This window comes from Rhinoderma darwinii, chromosome 1, assembly GCF_050947455.1.
Source record: "Rhinoderma darwinii isolate aRhiDar2 chromosome 1, aRhiDar2.hap1, whole genome shotgun sequence".
Classification (NCBI taxonomy): domain Eukaryota; kingdom Metazoa; phylum Chordata; class Amphibia; order Anura; family Rhinodermatidae; genus Rhinoderma; species Rhinoderma darwinii.
This window is the reverse complement of record NC_134687.1, coordinates 121,494,056-121,516,107: the sequence shown is the minus strand read 5'-3', so window position 1 is coordinate 121,516,107 and position 22,052 is coordinate 121,494,056. Positions and strand designations below refer to the sequence as shown.

The window sequence follows — 22,052 nt, the reverse complement described above, 5'->3', positions numbered from 1 at the left end:
AAAAATGTAGATTTTAATTTTCACTGCCTAATTCCAATAAATTCAGCAAAAAAAAACAAAACACTGGGTTCAAAACGCTCACTATACCCCTAGATAAATTCCATGAGGGGTGTAGTTTTCCAAATGGGGTCACTTTTGCAGGGTTTGCACTATTTTGGCCCCTCAGTGGCTTTGCAAATGTGACATGGCGCCGCAAACCATTCCAGCAAAACTTGAGCTCCAAAAGTCAAATGGTGCTCCATCCTTTCTAAGCCCCGCCGTGTGTCCAAAGAGCAGTTTATTACCACATGAGATATTGGTGTGCTCAGAAGAGTTTGCTTTACAAATGTTGGGGTGCTTTTTCTCCTTTATCGATTGTAAAAATGAAAAAATATGAGCTAAAACGACATTTTATTAGAAAAAAATTAGATTTTCAATTTCACGGCATAATTTTGCAAAAACCGTGTGGGGTCAAAATGCTAACTATGCCCCTAGAAATATTTCTTGAAGGGTGTCGTTTCCAAAATGGATCACTTTTGGGGGGTTTCCACTGTTTTGGTCCCTCCGGGGCGTTGCAAACACGACATGGTACTGCAAACTATTCCAGCAAAATCTGCTCTCCAAAATCGAAATGGTGCTCCTTCCCTTGTGAGCCCTGCCGTGGGTTCAAATAGCAGTTTATTACCACATATGGGGCATTGCTGTAATTGGGAGAAGATGCTTTACAGATGTTGGGTTGCTTTTCCTCATTTATGCCTTGTAAAAATTAACAATTGCCCTCAATGCCACTTCAGAACTGAACTGGTCTCTGAGAAAATTGAAGCTAAAGTTCTAAGCCTTGTAACGTCCTAGTAAAATAAAAGGACTTTTAAAAAACGATGCAAACAAAGTAGACATACGGGAAATGTTAACTAGTAACTATTTTGTGTGGTATTACTATCTGTCATACAAGCAAATACATTCAAATTTCGAAAAATGCTGATATTTGCTAATTTTCGCAGAATTTTGGTGTTTTTCACAAATAAACACTGAATATATCGACCAAATTTTACCACTAACATAAAGTACATTGTGTCACGAGAAAACAATCTCAGCATCGCTTGGATACATAAAAGCATTCCAGAGTTATTACCACAAAGTGACATGTCAAATTTGAAAAAATTGGCTGTGTCCTTAAGGGGTTAAGCCAACAAGCAATATTTTAATTGCGGACAGCAAACACCAACAAATAGGCTTACATGACCAATATGGAGAGAAAGATTACTCCACTCCATATGACTAACATACATTATATTACAGTAGAAAATATTTGTTACAAGTATAGTAATACTATAAAAATCATTTAATAAGGTCAAAATCTTAGGGGACCTAAGTAATGGCGCAGGTGGCATCAGAGAGGTCAATGAAGCCTAGATGGAAGGGGCTGCCGCTGAGATCGCAGGACACTTCCCTGCTGAATAAACCCCCCATGGACACTTGGAGAATAATTTGCATTAGAGTTGTTAAAACTTTTTCTAAAATATGCCCGATTACTGCTGATGTACATGGATATGTTCTGAAATGTCTTTCAAGCCACTATATAGAAGTGATAGCGGTTAATAGTAGTCAAAACCTATTCCCATCTTTTTATTCCCATTTAGGACAGATCCACAGGATATGCCATACATTTCTGACAGGTGCGGCTTCCAGAGCTGGGACCTGCCTCTATCTCCAGAACGTGGGTCACCAGGAGGGACGGGTTCGGGAGATCGGTGTGGATCCAAGCATAAATACTACTAAATAGAAGAAAAATTATTTGAATAAAATACCTGGTCCTGAAGGATATGGGTGTGTTCCAGTTACCATGTATTCAGATTCAAGACCTAATAAAAACAGATCAAATTAACAGTCAAGATCTTCATCATAGGAATATACACTGGAACCAAGTAACAGGTTAGTTAAATACCTGCAACTTAGGGAGATATAAATACAACAATGTCTGCAGGACTCCCTGGGAACAAGCAACACTATTTTTTTTTAAAGAAAGGTAGGGACAGTTAGGCTATGTTCACACTGAGTTTTTTTGCAGGCAGAAAATCTAGCACGCTGATTTTCGCCTGAGGCCATTGAGCGCTGCGGACATAAAACGCCGCCAATTACGCTTTCTCTGCCTCCCATTGATGTCAATGGGAGGTCAGAGGCATAAACGCCCGAATATCGGGCATGTCCCTTCTTTTTCCTGCAAGCCGGTTTTTACGCTCGTGGGAAAAAACGCCTCCGCCTACCATTGAAATCAATGGGAGGTATTTTTGGCCGTTTTTTGGTGAATTTTCCTTGTCAAAAAAAACTCAGTGTGAACTGGCCCTAAATCCGGCTGGTCACTCAGACCCCTGAAAATGTAAGCAATGATGTAAATTGAGCAAGATAAAATGTAGGCGAAAAAGGGTTGGCCGCTAACTTGCCCCTGCGTTCTTTTAGCTGGTCTTAAGGCTACAAATATGACAGAGCAAACAGACAAGCAGTGTTTGCAGAAGAACTGCACCAAAAACGGTCAACTTCAATTTAGGGCTTGTCCACACACAACGCACAAAAACGCACCATTTCCTGCGGTTTTTGCGGCAGACATGAAAGAAATGGTGCGTAAATTACTGCGTTTTTCCCAATGTTAGGAGATGGAGACGCCTCCTCTGAAAAACGCGTCAATTCTGCACACTTTCCGTAATAGGAATTGACGGAATTATCCGAAAACTGCACCGCAGGCCAATTTTGGCTCGGAAATTTTACGCAGCATGTCGATAAGATTTCTTAAATCCCATTCACTGTGCTGCCACTGTCTTCTGCTGCGTTTTTCCGGCCGGGAAAAATGCAGCAATTCAGTTGCGTGTGGACGAGCCCTTGGTGTTCAGTGATTTCCCACCAGAGCCAATTATATTTTGTGATTTGGGTTGTGGGATATGAGGGGGAAAAACGACCATGGGGTATACCACTTATTGCTTCTCCCATCTACAAGCAGCAATAATCTCAGCTGAGTACTGAAAGGTAACACACAAATCACACCAACGTTCACGGAGAGAAACTCTTCTACTACTACGTGACTTCTGCGCTCCCGGTCACTGATCAGCTGAAACTCACTTTCTGTCATTCAGTCTCAGGCAGATAATAACTACGAGACACGATAGTATGGGATCACGGGTAACTACAACATGTGGTTTACCTGGAAATGACTCAAAGCTCTTCAACTGCAGCATTAATTGTTCTATTATACAGAGATACAAATCTTTATTGCACCAATCACAAGAGGGTTGTACAAACCTTGAATACTCGGATAATGTTCATATGGATCCCCCATGACTCCGAGCCCCTTGTCACGATTTTCTTTAATAGAGGGCATGTGTAATACAGGTCCATACTCTGTGCGTAATTTCACAGCCATCTTCAGCTTGTGGCTACGAAGGAAAGATATACAATTTGTTTGTGTAAAATGAAATGTCCCAGTAAACTGCACTTGTGTATTTGTTACTAATGAAAGAATTTTCACTTGTAACTTGATCACATTGCTGCCTCCTGTAGATTTAAAGGGTAACTAAACGGCTAAAAAAAAAATGGCGTCAGACGTTTTGATCAATGGGGGTCTGAGGACCGTGACCCCCACCAATCGCAGAAACGAAGCAGCAGAAGTGCTCGGGTGAGCGTAGTGGCGTTTTGTTTCTCATCAGAATTCCTCGGAAAGCAGCGCGAGCAGTGCGCGGACTCCTAGGCTTTCTATTGAGCCTGTACACCATTTGCTCTGAGGAAAGCCGGCCAGAATGAAGTGGCACTGCGCTCACCTAGCGCTTCTGACGCTTCGTTTTAGCGATCAGAGTCGGTCTTACTGCTCCAACCCCTACCTATCAAAACTTCTGATATGTCACACTGAAATGTCCAAAGTTTTTTTGAAAGTTTAGTTACCCGTTAAACAACGCACAACAATGTGTGGATTTTTTTGCAAAAGTTCCATCCTACTCATTTATGGTTTTTATAACAAATGCTCCAGGTTTTTCCATCAGTGTATTTTGCACAGGCCTCTGAGAATCCATCAATTAAAGTGTACCTGTACTTTCCTAAAACTTCTGACACATCATAGTGACTTGTCAGAAGTTTTGATTGGTGGGGTCTGAGCACTGAGACCCCCTTTGATTACTAAAAGTAAAGCAGCAGATGCGCTCGGGTGTACACTGAGCCTATTCATTTCTGATCGGCTTTCCTCGGAAAGCCAAGCAAACGGTGCACAGGCTCCTAGACTTTCTATTCAGCCCGCACACCGCTTGCTTTCCAAGGAAAGCCAATCAGAATCGAAGCGGCTCAGCACTTATCTGAGCACTTCTAACGCTTCGTTTTAATGATCAGAGGGGGTCTCAGTGCTCGGACCCCACCCACCCAAATTTCTGACATGTTACTATGACATGTCAAAAGTTTAAAATATCAGACAGAATGTGCCTGGGATGTCGCATAGCAACAATCCAAGAATGTACTAGATGACAACTGTAAATCGTCTAAGACCTGTGTATTCTGCTGTTGTCAATGAACCTGCTCTAAGCTCGTTTAACCCATTAGTAACCTCCCCAGTGTTTCTACATCGGTCACTAACGGGCCTTATTCCGATGCCATAGACTTTTTACGTCGCGGCATCGGAATAAGTAAACAGAGCAGGGAGCTGTCAAATCTCCCTGCTCTCAGCTGCCAGAGGCACCTGAGGGCTGGGGGCGTCCCTGCTCAACAGGGTGAGATCGATATAAATATCAATCTCACCCGTTTAACCCCTCAGATGCGGTGCACAATAGCGAGCACCGCATCTGAGTGGTTTTGGAGAGAGGGAGGGAGCTCCCTCTCTCTCCCACCGATACGATCGCCGAGTGTCTGTGTCTCTAATGGCAGCCGGGGGCCTAATAAATGCCTGTGGTGAATGCCTGCTAGGTCATGCCTCTGGCATGACCTAGCAGATGCCTGTCCGTTTTACACTTTTCCCCCTTACAAACTGCTTTATTATTAAACAAAATAAAGTAAAAAAGTTACACATATTTGGTATCGCCGCGTCCGTAATGACCCCAGCTATATACTTATTACATTATTTAATCCGCACGGTGAACGTCGTAAAAAATAAAATAAAAAAAACATGCAAAAATTGCGGTTTTCTTTGAATCCAGCCTTAAAAAAATTTGATAAAAAGTGATCAAAAAAAGTTGCATCTACTCCAAAATGGTACCAATAAAAACTACAAGTCGTCCCGCAAAAAAAAAGCCCTCATACAACTGCATCGGCGAAAAAATAAAAGCGTTACGGCTCTTCAAATATGGAGACACAAAAACAAATAATTTTGAAAAAAAAAGTGTTTTCACTGTGTAAAAGTAGTAAAACATACAAAAACTATACAAATTTGGTATCGTTGCAATCGCAACAACTTGCTGAATAAAGTTATTGTGTTATTTATACCACACGGTAAACGGCGTAATTTTAGGATGCAAAAAAGTGTGACGAAATGGCTATTCCCCCCCAAAAAAGTTAATCAATAAATTCTATGTACCCCAAAATGGTGCTATTAAAAATTACAACTTGTCCCGCAAAAAAACAAGACCATATACAGCTATGCCGACGCAAAAATAAAGTGTATAGCTCTTTGAATGAGACGATGGAAAAACGTAAAAAATGGCTTTGGTCATTAACGTCTAAAATAGGCTGATCATTAAGGGGTTAAGTTCCCTGTAGATGATTGGTTGACATAAGCTTACATCATCTCTGCCCCTCCCTGCAGCAAGTTGGAGTTTTCACGCTGCACGTCACTTGAATGCTGCTGCACAGAGCGCAGCCTGCAGCCTCTCCTGTGCCTTAGACCTGCATCTGTGATTTTCTATCATCTTGCTCACCATTTGGAAGGTCTATATTACTATAGCTTCTAACAGATGTGATTTCTGCGATCAAGATGCTGGACAGAAGCTGCAGGATTGAGGTTGCATACTTTCCTTCTGGACCGGAGCAGCAGGTACAGCGATAACCTGTTTATTTCTCTGCATTATTTATTGTGCTGAAACTCGGGGAGCCAGTAGGACACAGGTAATTGAATTCCCCACATGGTGTTTGAGGCAGCCGTCAAACTCAATCACAAGGGACTTAATTGTGAATCCCTTCAGCAACACTCCTGGCATGATAATCTATTCTGCAGCAGCTCTAGATCGTTCAGCTTCAAGCAACACGACAGATCCTACCGACTGCTGTGAGACATTTATCTTACCTTCCTTCATCGATCAGGATGGGCTTGGCATTGTCAGCGACAAACATGTCATGAGTCCTCTTCAAAGATCGAAATACCAGTGTGTGGACAGAGTGTTTCTGCACATCCTGGGAAGAAAAGAAAAAATATGAAGTAACACGCAGACCAAGTAATGGAATAATATGCAGGGCTGGAGTTTGGATAGTCCATGCACCTAAACAGCTACTGGCATCTGTTAGGGCGGGTTTTCTGCGGAGGTCTGTGACCGCTCTAATCCTCGCACCACTAAAATACTCAAATGGACTTCAGCTGTCTAGATCATTGTTCCTAAACCAAAACACCCTACTCAAACAATTACATCAAAGTACCCCACTGATATGATTATATATTGTGAAAGTACCCGAGAGCATGTAACCCCCCTGCGATACACATACCACAAGTAGAGAACCTAGGGCCCTCGTGTTACGAAGGTCCACAGTACATATTCATCTTTCTAAATTCCTTGGACAACTGTTGAACACCGGCTTTAAAGTCTATCTCTCCTGAAACAACGTATGTAAGGCTGGGTTCACATTATGCTTTTTTGTTGAGTTTCGAAATGCTGCCAGAATAAATGCATCTGAAAAGTGTTGCAGCGGTAATCTGGTTTTGAATTTGAAAGTCATCAGATTACAGCTGAAACACTTTTTAGAAGTGCACAGGAAGAGAAAAAAAACGCAACAAACACACAAATCGTGAATCCAGCCTTAGGGTCAGTTCACACGTTGCTTAAATACTGCAGATTAGCCGCAGCATATACAATAGAAGCAAAGTGCATGAGAAAAACAAATTTCATCCACGCACTGTTGACCTGCGGTGCAGAATTTTAGTCTGCAGCATGTCAATTGTATTTGCGTAAACGCTGATTTGTTGCAGGTTTTCCCTAATTCAATGGGGAGGTAAAACCCACAACAAAAATAAAATGTCGCGTTTTTTGCGGCGGGTTCGCAGGGATTTCGCCGCAAAAAACACGACTCCGAAAAAAAAAAAAAAAGATCTTATACTTACCCAGGAGTCCGCAGCGGTCATTCTGGGCGAAAAACTGCACCACAGTTTAGTGCGGTTTTTCGTCCCTAATTCACAGGTGCACAGGGCGGATACGCTGCGTGCTATTAGGCAGCGTATCCACCCCATGTAAACTCAGCCTTAAAGCCACTTGGCAGCTCGTATACATTCTACATTTAGGCCGGGATCCCAAGTAGCGTTAACACTGCAGAATTTCTGTACGGTAATTCCGCAGCATTTTTAGTACCAGCTAAGTGTATGAGATTTAGAAAATGTAAGCTACACGCTGCAAAAAAAAAATAAAAAAAACTAAGAAGGCAGGAACGTTGTGCAGAAAGCATTTTGCGGTGCTGTGTCTTTGGTCTATAGACTTGAATGGGGAGCATAAATTTGGTTTGTACTGCGCTTAAAGAGACTCTGTCACCAGTTTATAAATGCCCTATCCCCTACCTAATCTGATCGGCACTGTAATGTAGAAAACAGTGGGTTTTAATTTTGAAAAACGATAATTTTTGAGCAAGTTATGAACAATTTTAGATTTATGCTAATTAGTTGTTAATGACCAACTGGGCGTTGTAAAGAGAAGTGTATGATGCTGACCAATCAGCGTCATACACTTCTCTTCATTCCAGTCCAGCTTGTTTCACTGAACAGCGTGATTTCGCGAGATCATGCTGTGACGGGACTTTCTCCCATAGCTCCTTCACAGGAGCGCTGGAAGTGTCAGACATCGCCTCCAGCCGTGTCAGGACGTTTATCCGACTCTGCAGCAGCTAGAGTCGATGTCCGTTCAGTCTTCCATGGCTACGATGAAGAACCTGTGGGAGGAACTCCCGTCACAACTTGATCTCGCGAGATCACGCTGTACAGCGAAACAAGCTGGGCATGAATGGAGAGAAGGGTATGACGCGGATTGGTCAGAGTCATACACTCCTCTGTACAACGCCCACTTGGTAAAAAGTAAAAAAAAAAAAAAAACGCCCAGTTGGTCATTAAGAACTAATTAGCATAAATCTAAAATTGTTCATAACTTGCTCAAAAATTATCGTTTTTCAAAATAAAAACCACTGTTGTTATCTACATTACAGCGCCAATCATATTAGGTAGGAGATAGGGCACTTATAATCTGGTGACAGAGCCTCTTTAAGCAGCAGAAACTAGGGGGGGGGGGGAAATAAAAAATTGCTGGAAATCCGGAGGTGCACAAATAATTTGCTATAATCAAATGTTTAAACACTAAAACCACAGGGAAAAAAAAAAAGTCTTTCCACAGAAAAGTGTGCAGCAAAAACACACTTTTTGCAGCGGATTTCTGTGACTAAGGCCCCATGCACACGACAGCAAAAAACCTCCGTTTTTGCGGACCGCAAAAACGGAGCCATTCACTTTCATTGAAAACTGACACCTTTCCGTAGCACTACGGAAGGGTGTCAGTGCCGTGGAAATGTTCCGGGAATTATGGAACATGTCCGTTCTATCGCATTTTGCTGGCCGTGCTCCCATACTTTGTATGGGAGCACGGCCCGAAAATGCGGCTGTCAGTCAGCGGCCGGCCGTGCCCGCAATCACGGGCATGGTCGTGTGCATGGGGCCTTAACCGTAGATTTTTTTTAACCCGTTAGTGACCGCCCCATAGAGTTTTTACGGCGGCCACTAACGGGCTTTATTCCGATGCAATAGCCTTTTTACTGCGCTGCATCGGAATAAACAGAGCAGGGAGCCATTAAATCTCCCTGCTCTCAGCTAGGAGAGGTAGCTGAGGGCTGGGGACATCCATCCCTGCTCAAACGGGTGAGATCGATATTAGTATTGATCTCACCTGTTTAACCCCTCAGATGCGGCACTCAAAAGCGAGCACCGCATTTGAGTGGTTTTGGAGAGAGGGAGGGAGCTCCCTCTCATCCCACTGACACCTGGCGATAAGATTGCCGAGTGTCTGTGTCTCCGATGGCAGCCGGGCCCTAATAAAGGCCCCCAGGTCTGCCTGTAGTGTATGCCTGCTAGGTCATGCCCCTGGCATGACCTGGCATGACCTAGCAGATGCCTGTCCATTTTACACGGACATACATAATACACTGCAATACATAAGTATTGCAGTGTATTAGGGTATGTTCACACGAGGTCATTACGTCCGTAATTGACGGACGTATTTCGCCCGCAAATACCGGACCGAACACAGTGCAGGAAGCCGGGCTCCTAGCATCATACTTATGTACGACGCTAGGAGTCCCTGCCGGACAACTGTCCCGTACTGTAATCATGTTTTCAGTATGAGACAGTTGTCCGGCGGAAGCGAGGCAGGGACTCCTAGCGTCGTACATAACTATGATGCTAGGAGCCCGGCTCCCTGCACTCTGTTCGGTCAGGTACTTGCGGCCGAAATACGTCCGTCAGTTACGGACGTAATGACCTCGTGTGAACATACCCTTATAAATGCGATCGGATAATCGCATAGTGAAGTCCCCTAGTGGGACTAGTAAAAACAAACAAAAAAAAACAAAAAACACCCTTTTCCCCCTTACAAACCTCTTTATTATTAACCCCTTCCCGACATACGCCGTATATATACGGCGCTGTCGGGAGGTGGTTCCCGCAAAGCGCCGTATATATACGGCGCAGTGATGGTGCGGGCTCAGAAGCAGAGCCGGCACTATCACTGCGGGGGGACAGCTGTATTATACAGCTGGCACCCTCCTGTAACTGCCAGGACCGGAGCTACTCTCCGATCCGGCAGATTAACCCCTCAGATGCTGCGCTCAATAGAGCGCAGCATCTGATAGGTTTTCACCCGATCGGCAACCCAGTGATGCAATCGCTGGGTTGCTGTGGCAATCGGACGCCAGAAAATGGCGTCCGAGTCTGCCTTGTACGGGAGCCGATGAGGACCCGCCTGCGGCGAGTCCTCATAGGCTTGCTGTCAGTGAATAACTGACAGCGCTAATACACTGCACTACGTATGTAGTGCAGTGTATTAGAGTAGCGATCGGGGCATCAGGCCCTCATGTCCCCTAGTGGGACAAGTAAAAAAAAAGTAAAAAAAAGTAAATAAAAATGTGGTAAAACAATAAAAACACACACATTTCAAATAAAAATAAAGCTAAACTGACTTTTTTCACATAGTAAGTATTTTATTATGGGAAAAACCGTAAAAATAAAAAAAACTATACATAATTGGTATCGCCGCGTCCGAAACGACCCGAACTACAAAACTATTATGCAATTTATCCCGCACGGTGAACGCGGTAAAAAAAAAACATGAAAAACAGCGCCAGAATCTTTGTTTTTAGGTCACATCTCCTTCCAAAAAATGCTATAAAAAGTGATCAAAAAGTCACATTTACTCCAAAATAGTACTAATAAAAAACGCCAATCCGTGCCGCAAAAAATAATCCCTGACACCGCTTTGTGCACGCAAAAATAATAAAGTTATGGGTCTTAGAATATGTCGACAGAGAAAACAAATGATTTTATAAAAAAAGTGATTTTATTGTGCAAAAGCCGCAATACATAAAAAAAACTATATAAATTTGGTATCGCCGTAATCGTATCGACCCGCAGAATAAAGCTAACATGTAATCTGGGGCGCACTGTGGATGCAGAGAAAAAAAAACAATAAAAAACTATTCCAGAATTGCTTGTTTTTGGTAATTTCCTTTACCAAAAAAAGTGATCAAAAAGTCGTATGTGTTCTAAAATGGTACCAATAAAATCTACAGCCCGTCTCGCAAAAAACAAGCCCGCACACCGCTCAATCAACTGAAAAATAAAAAAGTTACGGCACTAGTAATGCGGTGATGAAAAAACATCTCAATGCGCAGGCCGGAGGGGAACATTCCTTCAGTTTCAGGGCCCTAGTATTTAGGAACTAGGAAAGGGCAGGGACATAGCACATCCGCTGGAAGCGAGGGCGCCCGTATTATATCAGCGCAAAACTTTCCCAGTAATATTTCCCAAACTACGAAGGAGAAAAAGTCCCCAAAAGGTGCAGAGCGTTACAGAAGGGGGATAAGAAAGAAAACCGTTTATCAGTGTGACGCCGGCCTGCGCATAACGGATCGCTTCACAGCGTAACACACTTCTATGGATAATTGTATTATTTACCCCATTATTATACCCTCTTATTATGCCCTGATGTACTCCGCACAGATTACATATGCCACCACATTATAAGCTGAAATACCAGCAAAACCCCAAACATAACTATTACCAAGCAAAATCCATGCTCAAAATGGCGGTCTTTCCCTTCTTAGCCCTACAGTGTGCCCAAACAGCAATTTATGGCCACAAGTAAGGCATTACAATGCCCGGGAGAACCCGCTTAACAATTTATGGGGTAAGATTCTCTAGGGGCACAACATCTTGTGCGGTGAATGGGCAGATCAGTGGAGAAATTGCAATTTTCACTTTGCACCATCCACTGCGTATTCATTTCTGAAAAACACCTGTGGAGTCTAAATTGTCACTACATCCCTTGATAAATGCCTTTAGGGGTGTAGTTTCTAAAACGGGGTCACTTTTGTTTGGTACATCAGGGGTTTTGCAAATGCAACATGGCATCCGCAACCCATTCCAGCAAAATCTACGCTCCAAAAGATAAATACCGCTCCTTTTCTTCTGAATGCTCCCATATATGTAAACAGCTGATTATAACCACATATGGGGTGTTACCGTACTCGGGAGAAATTACTTTACAAATGTTGGGGTGCTTTTCCTTCTCTATTCCTTGTAAAAATGAAAAATGTTGATCTAAAACTACATCTTGTTGGAAAAAAAAAATATTTTTCATTTTCATGGCTTAATTCTAATTAATTCAGCAAAAAACCTTTGGGATCAAAATTTTCACTATACCCCTAGATGATTCCTCAGGGGGTGCAGTTTCCCAAATGGTGTCACTTTTGGGGTGTTTCCACTGGACTAGTACTACAGGGGCTCAGCAAATATGACATGACACCCAGAAACCATTCCAAAATCCAAATGGTGCTCCTTCCATTCTGAGCCCTACCGTGTGTCCAAACAGATGTTTGTGACCACATGTGGGGTATTATTTTACTCGGGAGAAGTTGCTTTACAAATGTTGTGGTGCTTTTTCTCCTTCAGTCCTTGTGGAAATGAAAAAAAAAATACCTAAACCTACATTTTCTTTGAAAAAATGTAGATTTTCATTTTTACGGCCTAGTTACAATAAGTTCTGTAAAAAACCTGTGGGGTAAAACTGCTCACTCTACCCCTAGATAATTCCCTCATGGGGTGTAGTTTCCAAAATGGGGTCACTTGTTGGGGGTTTCCACTGTTTTGTCCCCTCAGGAGCTTTGCAAATGTGACATGGCCTCCGCAAACCATTCCTGCTAAATTTGAGTTCCAAAAGCCAAATGGCGCACTTTCCCTTCTCAGCCTCGCCGTGTGTCCAAACAGCCGTTTATTACCACATGTGGGGTATTGTTTTACCCGGGAGAAATTTCTTTACAAATGCTGTGGTGCTTTTTCTCCTTTAGTCCTTGTGGAAATGAAAAAAAATTAGCTAAACCTACATTTTATTTGAAAAAATGTAGATTTTCATTTTCATGGCCTAGTTCCAAAAATTTTTGCAAAAAAACTGGCCGGTCAAAATGCTTGCTACACCCCTAGATAAATTCTTAGAGGGGTGTAGTTTCCCAAATGGGGTCACTTTTGGGGGGTTTCCACTGTTTTAGTTCCACTAGACCTGTTCAAAGCTGACATGGTGCCTAAAATATATTCTAATAAAAAGGAGGCCCAAAATCCACTAGGTGCTCCTTTGCTTCTGAGGCCGGTGCTTCAGTCCAGTAGCACACTACGGCCACATGTGGGATAGTTCCTAAAACTGCAGAACCTGGGCAATAAATATTGAGTTGCATTTCTTGGGTAAAACCTTCTGTGGTACAAAAAAAAATGGATTCAAAATGAATTTCTGGAAAAAAATAATGAACTTTGTAAATTTCACCTCTACTTTGCCTTAATTCCTGCGCAATGTCTAAAGGGTTAAGAAACTTTCTAAATGCTGTTTTGAATACTTTGAGGGGTGCAGTTTTTAAAATTGGGTGACTTATTGGCGGTTTCTAATATCTAAGGACCTCAAAGCCACTTCACAACTGAACTGGCCCCTGTAAAAATAGCATTTTGAAATTTTCTTGAAAATGTGAGAAATTGCTGCTAAAGTTCTAAGCCTTGTAACGTCCTAGAAAAATAAAATGATGATCAAAAAACGATGCCAATCTAAAGTAGACATATGGGGGATGTTAGTTAGCAACATTTTTGTGTGGTATAACTGCCTGTCTTACAAGCAGATGCATTTAAATTGAGAAAAATGTTAATTTTTGCAATTTTTCGCTAAATTTTGGTGTTTTTCACAATAAATACGGAATGTATCGGGCAAATTTTGCCAGTAACATAAAGTCCAATGTGTCACGAGAAAACAATCTCAGAATCGCTTGGATAGGTAAAAGCATTCCGGAGTTATTACCACATAAATTGAAACATGTCAGATTTGAAAAATGAGGCTCTGTCAGGAAGGTCAAAAGTGGCCAAAGAGGGAAGGGGTTAAAGAGACTCTGGGAAATGTTGTAAATTAGAATCTAATTTATAATATTTCCTGACTTGTGAAAAAATTAAAAAAAATTATAACAATGTCTAATCATTTATACACTAACTGTTTAACTAAAAAGAAATAAAAATAATTTTCTAGCGACACATTCCCTTTAAAAGAAAAAAAAATGCTGGAAATAGATCAGTGTGTAATGAATCTATATAATTTAGCAGTTTCACTTTTTGAATTTAAAGAGGCTCTGTCACCAGATTATAATTGCCCTATCTCCTACATAATGTGATCAGCGCTGTAATGTAGATAACAACAGTGGTTTTTATTTTGAAAAACGATCATTTTTGAGCAAGTTATGAGCTAGTTTAGATTTAGTTTCTTAAAGTGGCTCTGTCACCAGATTTTGCAACCCCTATCTCCTATTGCAGCAGATCGGCGCTGCAATGTAGATAAGAGTAACGTTTTTTTTAAAACGAGCATTTTTGGCCAAGTTATGACCATTTTTATATTTATGTAAATGAGGCTTTCTAAAGTACAACCGGGCGTGTATTGTGTTCGTTACATCGGGGCGTTTTTACTTCTTTTACTAGCTGGGCGTTGTGTATAGAAGTATCATCCACTTCTCTACACAACACCCAGCTTCTGGCAGTGCAGACACAGCGTGTTTGAGATCACGCTGTGACGTCACTCACTTCCTGCCCAAGGTCCTGCATCGTGTCGGACGAGCGAGGACACATCGGCACCAGAGGCTACAGTTGATTCTGCAGCAGCATCAGCGTTTGCAGGTAAGTAGCTACATCGACTTACCTGCAAACGCTGATGCTGCTGCAGAATCAACTGTAGCCTCTGGTGCCGACACGATGCAGGACCTGTGAGTGACGTCACAGATCTGCACTGCCAGAAGCTGGGCGTTCTGAAGAGAAGTGGATGATACTTCTCATCAGAAAGCCCAGCTAGTAAAAGTAGTAAACACGCCCCGATGTACGCACATAATACACGCCCACTTGGACTTTTACTTTTAAACACACCCACTTGGACTTTTGCAAGCCTCATTTGCATAAATACAAAAATGGTCATAACTTGGCCAAAAATGCTCGTTTTTAAAAAATAAAAACGTTACTGTAATCTACATTGCAGCGCCGATCTGCTGCAATAGCAGATAGGGGCTGTAAAATCTGGTGACAGAGCCTCTTTAACTGGTTCCCGACCACTGGCTGTGTTTTTGCGGTCAGGGTCCTTAAAACCCGAGCCATAGACTTTTTTACGGCTCGGGTTTTAACTTGACTAGTCACATGATCGCTGGGTGCCGTTACTGACAGACTGCTGCTGGGTCTTACTAGACCCAGCACAGCTCTATTACTGACAATCGTCACTATGAGAGGGCTGATTTCCCCTGTAACTGGGGCTGCTGTGCAACTCCAGTGGAAAAACATGGTGTAAAAGAAAGAAAAAAAATATATAAAAAGTTCCCCAAAGGTCTTTTTTGACCTTTGAGGGACAGACCATAGTAATAAAAAAAAAGAGAGTAAAGTAAAGTGCAAATTTTTTTAAATAATAAATACACATAAAATACCCACGCCTAAAAAAAATGTCCGCCCCCCCCCCCTGCCAATCATTGTTGTAACGCTAGCGCTGACCCAATTACCCTAATATAGACATGTAATATATTAACATTTACGGTAGACAATGACGATCACAAATAAAAGGTCTGTTTTAGGGTAAAACTTATTACCAAAAAAAATAAAATAGCTGAAATGTAAAAAAGCTTATTTTTTTACTATTATTTTCAAACTTAATGAATAAAAATTCTAAAATAGCAAAAAGGATGCGTATAAAAACAATAAAAAAAAGAAACCTGCATTGTCTACGGAAAAAACATCGCAAAAATCACGTTGTTAGCCAAATAAAAAAAGTTAGAGCCGTTTAACTAACACGTGCTAAAAAGGGCTAAACGGTGTCTGGTCCTGAAGGCGCAAAATAGCCCGGTCCTGAACTGGTTAAGGTCTAAAATAGGCTGGTCAGTAAGGGGTTAAAGAGTCCGCTGCAGATTTTCTGTTGCAGAAAATCTGCAGCGTATCCTGCCTGTGGGGATCGGTCACCTCTCCTGGCATGTCTGTTGTAGTAAATACGTCTATTCCCCATGAAACAACAACGTTGTAGCATTTTATCTTCGGACTCGGTTATTCCCACGGCTGTGGAGCCGGAGTCCTGGAGTTGGAGCAAGTTTTGGATGGAGTCGGAAGAAATGGACAAACTGCAACTCCGGCTTCAAACTAAAATGATTAGAAAGTTATATATATTTTACCCTGGTCATTCCTTCTGGAAATGTATGAATAAATTGACAGCTGGGTGTTACCATTCCCCTTTTCAATAGGGTGTGTGTCCCTACAAGGTGGACACTGATTGGACAGTGTAGGGACACACTATTTAAACCGGGTTTCCACGTAGTGTAAATGCTGCGAAATTTCCACAACGGAATTCTGTGAGGAAATTCCGCAGCATTTACAGTAGCAGCAAAGTGGATGAGATTAAGAAAATCTCATGCACGTGCTGAGGAAAGAACGCAGCATAAACGTTAAGAAATTCTGCATGTCAATTTATGCTGCGTTTTTTGTTGATTTTCTGTTGCGGGTTTTTCCCATTGAATTCAATGGGGATGCAAAACCCGCAACAGAAAGACAAGTATTGCGACTTTTGCAGCGGAATCGCAGCAATCACGCCGCAAAAATCGCAACTTCAGAAAAAAAAACAAGAAACATACCGGTACTTACCCAGAACACACTGCTTTTTCCTGCAGCTCGGCCACCTGGGAATGACGTTTCATCCGATGTGACCGTTGCAGCCAATCACAGGCTGCAGCGTCACATGGCCTGCAACGTTATCGTAGGAGGCCGGACTACACGCAGAGAAGACGGAGGGGGTAAGTATGGACTTTTTTTTCTAACAACGCTGCAATCCGCAGTGGAAATTCTGTTCGAAAAACGGACGGAAGGTGCTGCGGGTTCCAGGTCGGATACGCTGTGCAGTTTTAATGCAGCACATCCGAACCGTAGGAACTTGGCCTTACACGTTAAACGGTTACAGCCAGTTGTCAATTTATTCCTACATTTCCAGAAGGAATAACAAGAATGACACAATGTAGAGTTTTTAGGAAAGATGATCCAGCTTTGTTATTTCACGTGGAACACAAGTATTTACTAAGACACAAGTCCTCTTTAAAAATGAGGTAACGAATATACAGCAAAATAGTCCAAAACATTTTTAATCTAGTAAAACTTGCCTGTAAATTTAACAGCTCAAATATAGTGACAGACATATTTTAATGGCCATTCAGTAGGGCTGAGCAATTGTGACCTAAATCAAAATCATTATTAATTGAACATGTAACCTCGATTACCATTATTGAACGATTATTTAGGCCACATCCTTTTTGCATTTCACACCCCCTATTTGCATGCTACGCCATTGAATTAATATTTATCCCCTGAGCCTGCTGCATACTACTAGTATATAATATACCCCGAGTCTGCTGTATACTACTAGTATATAATATACCCCGAGTCTTCTGTATACTACTAGTATACAGAAGGTTTAGAGCCAGGGGGATACATATAGCATATATATTATACAGCAGGCAGGCTCATGGGGGGAAAATATTATATACAGTAGTATGCCATTCCACCAAGGGTATGTTCACACTGCTTATTTTCGGCCGTTTTCAGGGCCGTAAACGGACGAAAAACAGCAGAAAAATCGGACGCAGAACGCCTCCAAACATCTGCCCATTGATTTCAATGGGAAAAACGGCGATCTGTTCCGAAGGGCTGTTTTGAAAAACGGCCGCGAAAAAGAAGTGCATGTAATTTCTTGAGCCGTTTTTCATTGACTCCATAGAAAAACCGCAAGCGGCTTAAAAAACTTCTGAAAATCAGGAGCTGTTTTCTCTTGTAAACAGCTCCGTATTTTCAGACGTTTTTGATTCTGTGTGCACATACCCTAACACTTGGCTGATCATCTCAAAGTCAGGTTCTTCCGGACTAGTGTGTTCTTAATCTTCGAGGTCCTTCTTCTCAGCTTCTTTTCAGCATCAAGAAAAGTACACAAACATTGAAGAGTAGCAATTTATAAGAGGAATCACAGGCCTGTTTCACATACCGCATGTCGCCAGAGGTGGTCAGGCCGTGTTCTGTGAGCAATGTCAGCTGCCTCTTTGCTGCGGCCACCGCTCACCCCAGACGGTCCCAATACTTTGTTTTGTAAACAAAGCAGAAAGCATGAGGACCATCCGGGGGGGGGGGGGGAGCGGCGACGGCAGAAGACAGGAAGCGGACGGAAGAAAGCAAGGGGACTGTCTGGGGGGGTGAGCAGCGACGGATGACCAAAAACAAATTGGACTAGCTGTAAATAGTGAAGCGACGACACTGTGCCATTCGCTACTTGTATGGGGGGTTGGGGACCACTCTTGGCTAAGGCAGGGCCCATCGGCTGATTTGGTGGGTTTGCTTGTGCCTCAGCAGCCAGCCTGAACGTGCTGTAACTGATAATCCCTGCACTCCAGGCAGCCATACCATCGGCATTCTGGAGTAGTGTTGATGCCGTCACATTGAGCCTGCTCTGCCATTGGCTATCCCAAACGTCAGTAACTGTATGCTATCCAATCAGAATCGCTGATATGTTAATCACTTATCAGCAATTCTATTGGATAGCATACAGTTACTGACGGCAGAGGCTGGGCTGCATGTAATAACCGAACCGAAGATTTCAATGGTGACTGAGCCGGTGCCCGTGGTTTCAGTTTTGTTTCTTTTGTGCACCGAATCTGTCGTTTTGCCGTAAGCAATAGCGTAGTCGACTACGGTATTGCTTCCGGCAAAACGACGGATCTAATGCACAAAAGAGATAAACGGAAACCACGGGCAACGGCTCAGTCACCATTGAAATCACTGGTGATAGAAACGCAAACCTCTGGTTTCCGTCAGTGTCAGTTTGTGTCTGCTCAGAGTTCCGTTCTGACGGAGACCTCCGATGGAACGTCAGAACGGGACCCCAACGCAGAGGAGAACAATACAATGTCAGCTGTTTTCACCGATTTCAAAACGTAGCCTACTTTGTCTGCAATGGGAGCTGTATTGACTTAGCCACGTCCACTCTGCTGTACACCAAAAATGGATGGAATCAGGAGAAAATTAACCCACGTTCCCTGCAGGATTTCTACAATTGCAGGCGATCATTTGTTTGCGGATAATGCAGAAAAGCCTGCAGACTGACAAATACTGTGTGCAAGTTCATCTTATGTTAACTTTTAGCAGTTATTTCTAGGTTTAGCGGTCCTTTAACCACTTCTCACATTATCATGTACGTCAGGGGATGGGTCCATTTCCCAATTTGCATGTATGTGATAGTGATCACCGTGGTAACCTGGCTGTGAATGACAGCCGGGCATGCTCTGTAACAGCCGGGGAAACCTTAGATCCTGGCAGTTTTACCCCTTAAATGCCATGGTTAACAGTGACTGCTGTATTTAAGTGGTTCAACAGGTGTGCTCCCTTTGTCACCCATCAGTATCCCACGAACGCCAGTCTTGGCAGCTGGGGGCTTAAGGCCCTATGCACACGACAGGGAAACTTGGTTTTTTTAACGGCCGTCACACAGGTGCATTAAAAACTGTTCACCCCAATGGAACTATTTGACGGCCTAGTACAATTGGGCCGTCCCGAAAATGGAACAAGCCCTATTTTGGGCTGTTCTTATGGCCATCCGGCTCCCATAGAACTCTATAGGGCTGTGTAAAACACGGCCGTCACTTGGATGTGATCCGAGTGACGGCTGTGTTTTCTGCCGCTCAAGCTCTCCTCCTCCACACAGAGCAGAGTGCATGTGAAGAGGAGGAGGAGGAATTTTTGCCAGTAGGGTCGGACATTTCTGGTAAGGGGCACTGTGTGGCGCTATATACATACAGGCTCCTAGAGGGAGCCGCTGCCTAGGTGCGGAAACACCCCCCACAGCGATGCTGACAGTCTGGCCAGGGATTCCGCTCCAGAAGCCCCTGACGTCACTATCCATATATGGACAGTGATATCAAGGGCTCCTCCTGAAGCGGAATCCCCTGCCAGAGCGTAGGCAACGCTCTGGCTGGGGATTCCACTCCTAGAGGGAGCCCAAATTGTCATACCCACAAGTGGGCTGTGTGCGGCCCTATTTACAGAGGGCATCAACATCTGTGATTGCTGTGTGAATTGCCGAGAAATCAGCCAAAGCTGGAGTACATGGTTCAATGGTTGTAAGGATATGGCAGCAAGTAAAAAAAAAATAGCAGAGGAAAAGCAAGAAATCAATGCAAAAAAAGCTGAGGGATAGACAAAGTACTCTTCTCCGGCTTTCAGAGTATAAGGTAACTGGGTGATTATGTGACCTTCCTGTAGCGGTTTATACTGGGTTGGGGCCAAAAAAATTACAAAATTACATTTACAGCCCGGAACGGATGCAAAACGGCTGAGAAAAACTGTCCAAAACGGACGCTTTTATCAGCAGACACCCGGACCCTGTAGTGTGAAAAGCCTTACAAAATCCCCCAGGCCTGCCATAACTGTATGCCTATTAGGCCAGAGCCAGAGGCACATCCTAATAGACTGCCTGTCAGTTTTACACATATAAATTATCAAAAGATTGCATTGTGAAGTACCCTAGTGGAACTAAAAGTTAAAGAAAGTTTATTAACAAAAAATAAAATAAAAAAATAAATAAAACCATTTTTTTCCATAGAAAGGGTTTTCATTTTGTAAACCTGTAAAAAATACACTTATATGGTATCGTCGCGATCATAAAACAAACAAAGCTAACACTTTATTTAAACCGCATGGTAAGTGCCATACAAAAATAACGCAAAAAAACGGAATTGCTTTTTCCCCACCCACCTCCCCCCCCAAAAAAAAAAATTATTAAAAACCTGCACAATTGGAATCGCTGTAATTGTACCGACACAGAATAAAGTAACCCATTACTTATGCCGCACGGTGAGCATTATAAATTGAAATCACTTAAAAAAAAAAAAATGCGCCAAAAAAGCTGTTTTTTTTCTTTACCCCAATAAAATAAATTCAAAGTTAATATCAATATATTAGGGCCTGTTCACATCACCATTGCCCTTCCGTTGAGAGGCTCCATTGGAGGCTTCCGTCGGGTTAACCATTCAGCGGAGAGGCAAACGGAAACCTAAGCTTCGGTTTCCCTCGCCATTGATATCATGTACAGGCCAAATCCTCTACATATAATGAATGAACAAGAAAAAAAATCCCGCAAGACTTTGGAATGTTAAACAGAGAGGCCCAAATAATGTCACAGCCGGGAAGTACTGCAGATCGAAGATAAAAAAAAAGAGAGAGACAACCACAGGGACAAAAGAAAAACTAAATTGTGTTCCTGCTGGAAAAATAGAGTCAAAATATAGCAGACAAGTGGTAGTAATTAGGAGCGCAATAACAATACTCTGCCGCATCTGCACTCATGGTTTCCACAAAAGTCATATTTGGAACATTCCTGTGGAATGAGGTTTATGTTATTTGCAACCATGTGTTTCCTGTTGCCCTGCGGTTTATAATATTACATTCCCTGAACACACGCACTCGAGGCTTTAATACTGCAGGAATAAAGTGTCCGGGGGTAAACGCATTACTCAAAATGTTACATCACTAAAGTGGACAGGAACTTTTTTTGTAGCTAAGAAAATAAGATCTCACATAGACCCCAATAGAGAGCAACCCAAAATGTTAGGTGCCACCAGATCATCTTTAGGCCCTCTGGCTACCCGGCTTTTGTCCAGTCACGTATAACACATTTTGGGGCAGATTTATTTTACTGTCTAAGGGCATGACCACACATGGCGGAATTCCTCCGCAACTGTCCGCATCAATGCCGCACAGAATCTGCGTTGCAGATTCTGCAGCGGATCTGCACAAAATGTGCAGAAAATTGATGCGGACTGGCCGCTGCGGACTGCAGGAAAAGTGCTTCTCTTCTCCCTATTCAGTGCAGGATAGAGAGAAGGGACAGCACTTTCCCTAGTGAAAGTCAAAGAAATTCATACTTACCGCCCGTTGTCTTGGTGACGCGTCCCTCTTTCGGCATCCGGCCCGACCTCCCTGGATGACGCTCCAGTCCATGTGACCGCTGCAGCCTGTGCTTGGCCTGTGATTGGCTGCAGCCGTCACTTACACTGAAACGTCATCCTGGGAGGCCGGACTGTAGACAGACGCA

The 22,052-nt window shown here is 42.9% G+C and overlaps 1 protein-coding gene across 3 annotated transcripts in view; it reads right to left on the bottom strand.

Moving 5' to 3' along the window:
* PLRG1 (pleiotropic regulator 1) overlaps positions 1-22,052 on the bottom strand; it is a 115,954-nt gene that overhangs the window by 43,109 nt on the left and 50,793 nt on the right. For all 3 annotated transcript variants that reach the window (XM_075860331.1, XM_075860332.1, XM_075860330.1), the window contains 3 exons: positions 6,224-6,330; positions 3,271-3,404; positions 1,788-1,841 (listed from right to left, as the gene is read on the bottom strand). In XM_075860331.1, coding sequence (XP_075716446.1) covers positions 1,788-1,841; positions 3,271-3,404; positions 6,224-6,270 — 235 coding nt within the window. In that variant the 5' untranslated portion in view covers positions 6,271-6,330. The remainder of the gene's footprint in view (positions 1-1,787; positions 1,842-3,270; positions 3,405-6,223; positions 6,331-22,052) is intronic.